At 19.3% G+C, this 4,740-nt stretch overlaps 1 protein-coding gene across 1 annotated transcript in view; it reads right to left on the bottom strand. All coding sequences in view use genetic code 6, as the record gives it.

Annotated features, from left to right (window-relative positions):
• TTHERM_000230974 (hypothetical protein) overlaps positions 1–4,442 on the bottom strand; it is a gene marked incomplete at both ends in the record, with an annotated part of 4,683 nt that extends 241 nt beyond the window's left edge. The window contains 13 exons of the mRNA XM_012797304.1: positions 109–198; positions 433–522; positions 745–834; positions 1,102–1,191; positions 1,518–1,607; positions 1,863–1,952; positions 2,205–2,294; positions 2,544–2,630; positions 2,902–2,991; positions 3,268–3,357; positions 3,505–3,594; positions 3,884–3,970; positions 4,195–4,442. Of these exons, the coding sequence (XP_012652758.1) occupies positions 109–198; positions 433–522; positions 745–834; positions 1,102–1,191; positions 1,518–1,607; positions 1,863–1,952; positions 2,205–2,294; positions 2,544–2,630; positions 2,902–2,991; positions 3,268–3,357; positions 3,505–3,594; positions 3,884–3,970; positions 4,195–4,442 (1,322 nt within the window). The remainder of the gene's footprint in view (positions 1–108; positions 199–432; positions 523–744; positions 835–1,101; positions 1,192–1,517; positions 1,608–1,862; positions 1,953–2,204; positions 2,295–2,543; positions 2,631–2,901; positions 2,992–3,267; positions 3,358–3,504; positions 3,595–3,883; positions 3,971–4,194) is intronic.
• Between the last annotated feature and the right edge of the window lie 298 nt (positions 4,443–4,740).

The raw sequence follows: 4,740 nt of genomic DNA, 5'->3' as shown, positions 1-4,740 counted from the left end.
AATAATAATAAATCAAACAAAAATCTATCAAATAAATTAAAAGATGTTTATTGTTTTATATCTATTTTAATAATAAATCACAATCTAATACAACTAAACTGCTTTTACCTAAGGTCAAGTGCCAAATTTAAAAGATTAGTGCAATTTGCTAAAGCAAAACCTAATACTTATGCGCTTTCGCCACCAATTTAATTCTTACTTTTTAAATATTCAAGAAAAAATATGAAATTAATTGAATGAATTAATAAAAAAAGTAAAAGTTGAAAACAAAAAAATGGGTTAAATTAACAAAGAAAGAAAGAAAGAAAGAAAAATCATGCAAATTAAAAAAGAAATATAAATCAAATAAATTAATAGAGTTTTTTTCTTTTAAATTAATTTTTATAATAAAAGATATCACAATACAATAAAAAATAAATAAACTGTTTTTACCCAAGATCAAGTGTCAAATTTGAGAGATTAGTGCAATTTGCTAAAGAAGAAACTAAACCTTATACACCAATTGCACCAATTAAATTGTTACTTTTTAAGTATTGATGAAAAAAATTAATTAGTTTATTAGAAGGAAAATATTAAGAAAAATATGAAATAAAAAGTAGTGAATGAATGAATTAATAATAAAAGCAAAAGTTCAAAATAAAAAAATAAATGATTTAAATTAACAAACAAAGAAAAAAAAGAAAGCCCTATAAAAAAAAAGTAAATTAATAATTTCACAATCCAAAACAAATAAACTGTTTTTACTAAAGGTTAAGTGTCAAAGTTGAGAGATTAGTGTAATTTACTAAAGCTGAACCTAAGCCTAACGCACCTTCCTCACCAATTTAATTGTAACTTTTTAAATATTAAAGTAAAAATATATAATTAATTTATTAGTTAATTAAAAGAAAAAATGAAGAAAAAATATGAAATAAAAAGAAGTGAATGAATTAATAATAAAAGCAAAAGTTGAAAAAAAAAAATGAATTAAATTTTATCAAAGAAAGAAAAGCAAGAACAATAAAAAAGAAAATAAAATAAAATAAAAACTATGAAATAAATTAAAAGAGCTTTATTATTTTAAATTAATTTTTATTATTAAAAATAATAAACTGTTTTTACCCAAGGTAAAGTTCCAAATTTGAGAGATTAGTGCAATTTTTTAAAGCAGAACTTAAACCTGATGCACCAATTGAACCAATTTAATTGTTACTTTTTAAATATTGAAGAAAAAATATATAGTTAATTAGAAGGATAAATCGATGAAAAAATATAAATAAAAAGAAGTGAATGAATTTATAATAAAAGCAATAGATGAAAATAAAAAATGATATAATGAACTAAGAAAGAAAGAAAGAAAGAAAGAAAGAAAGAAAGAAAGAAAGAAAGAAAGAAAAAGAAACAAGAATAATAAAAAAGAAAAAGAAAAATAAATCAAATAAAAACTATCAAATAAATTCTTTGAGCTTTGCTGTTTTAAATTAATTTTTAAATAAAAAAATATAACAATCAAAAACAAATAAACTCTCTGTTTTTACTGAAGGTAAAATGCCAAACTTGAGAAATTAGAGCAATTTGCTAAAGCAAAGCCTAAACCTGATACACCTTCATCACCAATTTAATTTTTACTTTATAAGAAAAAATATTTAATTAGAATGAAAAAATTTAAAATAAAATAAAAAGAAGTGAATGAATTAATAATAAAGTAAAAGTTGTAAATAAAAAATGAGTCAACCAAATTAGCAAAATAACAAGAAAAAAAAAACAAGAACAATAAAAATAAATCAATAAAAACTATCAAATAAATTAAAATAGTAAGTATTATTGTTTTAAATTAATTTTTATAATTAAAAATACCACCCAAACAAATAAACTGTTTTTACCTAAGGTAAAGTGTCAAATTTTAGATATTAGAGCAATTGGCTAAACCAGAACCTAAAACTGATGCTCCAATTACACCAATTTAATTGTTACTTTTTAAATAATTAGAAGGAAAAAATTAAGAAAAAATATGTAATAAAAAGAAGTGAATGTATTAATAATAAAAGTGAAAGTTTAAATTAAAAAAATGATTAAAATTAACAAAGAAAAAAGAATAAGCATAATAAAAAAAAAGAAAAATAAATCAAATAAAAACTATTAAATAAATTAAAAGAACTTTGTTGTTTTAAATTAATTTTTATAATTAAAAATATCACAATTTAAAACAAATAAAATATTTTTACCCAAGATCAAGTGTCAAATTTGAGAGATTAGTGCAATTTACTAAAGCAGAAACTAAATCTGATGCACTATTTGCCCCAATTTAATTACCACTTTTTAAGTATTGAAGATTAGTTAGTTAGAAGGAAAAAGTTAAGAAAAATATCTAATAAAAAGAAGTGAATGAATTTATAATAAAAGCAAAAGTTGAAAGTAAAAAAAAATGGTTAAATTAATAAACAAATAAAAAAAAACTCAAGAAAAAGAAAAATAAATCAAATAAATTAAGAGAGCATTATTGTTTTAAATTAATTTTTTTTTATTAATAATTTCACAATCCAAAACAAATAAACCATTTTTACCTTAGATAAAGTTCCAAATTTGAGAGATTAGTGCAATATGCTAAAGCAGAACCTAAACCTGATGCACCTTCACCAATTTAATTATCACTTTTTAAATATTGAAGAAAAAAATATAATTAATTAATTATATGTAAAATTAAGATTTAATATAAAATAATAATAAGTGAATGTATTAATTATTAAAGTAAATGTTAAAAATAAAAAATGATTAAATTTATAAAAAAAAAATAGCACAAGAAAAAAGAAAAATAAATCAAATAAAATAAAATCTATCAAATAAATTATTAGGGCTTTTTTGTTTTAAATTAATTTTTATAATTAAAAATATCACAATCCAAAGTATATACACTATTTTTACCTAAGGTAAAGTTCCAAATATGAGAGATTAGCACAATTTGCTAAAGCAGAACCTAAACATGATGCACCAATTGCACTAATTTAATTCCTACTTTTTTAGTATTGAGGAAAAAATATATAATTAAAAAGTTAATAAGAAGGAAAAAATTAAGATAAAATATAAAATAAAAAGGAGTGAATGAATTAATTAATAATAAATGTTAAAGTTGAAAATAAAAATTAATTGAGTTAAATTAATAAAAAAAGCACAATAAAAAAAAAAATAAATCAAATAAAAGCTATCAAATAAATTAAGAGAGCTTTATTGTTTTAAATTAGTTTTTATAATTAAAAATATCACAATCCAAAACAAATAAATTGTTTTTACCCAAAACTAAGTGTCAAATTTGAGAGATAAGTGCAATTTGCTAAAGCATAACCTAAACCTGATGCACCTTCGTCACCAATTTAATTGTCACTTTTTAAATTTAGAAGAAAAAACATATTTATTTAGTTAATTAATTAGAAGGAAAAAATAAAGAAAAAATATGAAGTATAAAAATTAAAAGAATTTTATAATTTTAATTAAGAATATCACATTCCAAAACAAATAAACTATTTTTACCTAAGGTAAAGTTCCAAATTTTAGAGATTAGCACAATTTGTTATAGCAGAACCTAAATCTGATGTACCTTTATCACCAATTTAATTACTACTTTTTCAATATTAAAGAAAAGATATATAATTAATTAATTATTTAGTTAGAAGGTAAAATTAATAAAAATATGTAATAAAAAGAAGTGAATGAATTAATAATATAAGAAAAAGTTAAAAATAAAAAAATGAGTTAAATTAATAAAAATACAAAAAAAAACAAGCTCAATAAAAAAGAAAAATAAATCAAATAAAAACTATTAAATAAATTAAGATGGCTTTATTGTTTAAAATTAATTTTTATAATTAAAATTATATCAATCCAAAACAAATAAATCAATTATTTTTACCGAAGATCAAGTATTAAATTTAAGATATTAGTGCAATTTGCTAAACAATCTAAGACTAATGTACCTTTATCACCAATTTAATTGTTACTTTTTAATATTGAGGAAAAAATATGAAATTGAATGAATTAATAATAAAGTGAAAAAATAAAAAAATGAGTAACAAAGAAAGAAAAAAAAGCAAGAAAAATAAAAAAGAAAAAAAATAAATCCAATAAAAACTATCTAATAAATTAAAAGAGCTTTATTATTTAAAATTAATTCCTATCTTTAAGAATATCACAATCCAAAACAAATAAACTGTCTGTTTTTACCCAAGGTTAAGTTCCAAATTTTAGAGATTAGTGCAATTTGCTAAAGCAGAGCCTAAGACTAATATACCTTCAACACCAATTTAATTTTCACTTGTTAAATATTTGAAGAAAAAATATTAAATTAATTAGTTTATTAGAGTATCACAATCTAAAACAAATAAACTGATTTTACCTAAGGTTAAGCTCCAAATTTGAGAGATTAATGCAATTTGCTAAAGCAGAACCTAAGGCTGATGTACCTTCATCATCAATTTAATTGTCACTTTTTAAGTATTGAAGAAAAATATATAATCAATTAGTTAATTTGAAGGAAAACATTATGAAAAAATAAGAAATAAAAAAAAAGTGAATGATTTAATAATAAAAGTGAAAGTTAAAAATAAAAAATGAGCTAAATTATCAAAGAAATAAAAAGAAACAAGCACAATAAAAAAGAAAAATAAAAATAAATCAAATAAAAACTATCATATAAATTAACAGAGCTTTATTGTTTTAGATTAATTTTTATAATTAAAAATATCACAATCCAAAACAAATAAACTGTCT

This window comes from Tetrahymena thermophila, assembly GCF_000189635.1.
Source record: "Tetrahymena thermophila SB210 genomic scaffold scf_8254665, whole genome shotgun sequence".
Taxonomy (NCBI): Eukaryota; Ciliophora; class Oligohymenophorea; order Hymenostomatida; family Tetrahymenidae; genus Tetrahymena; species Tetrahymena thermophila.
Note: the sequence above shows the minus strand (reverse complement) of the source record. Positions and strands in the feature narration are given on the sequence as shown.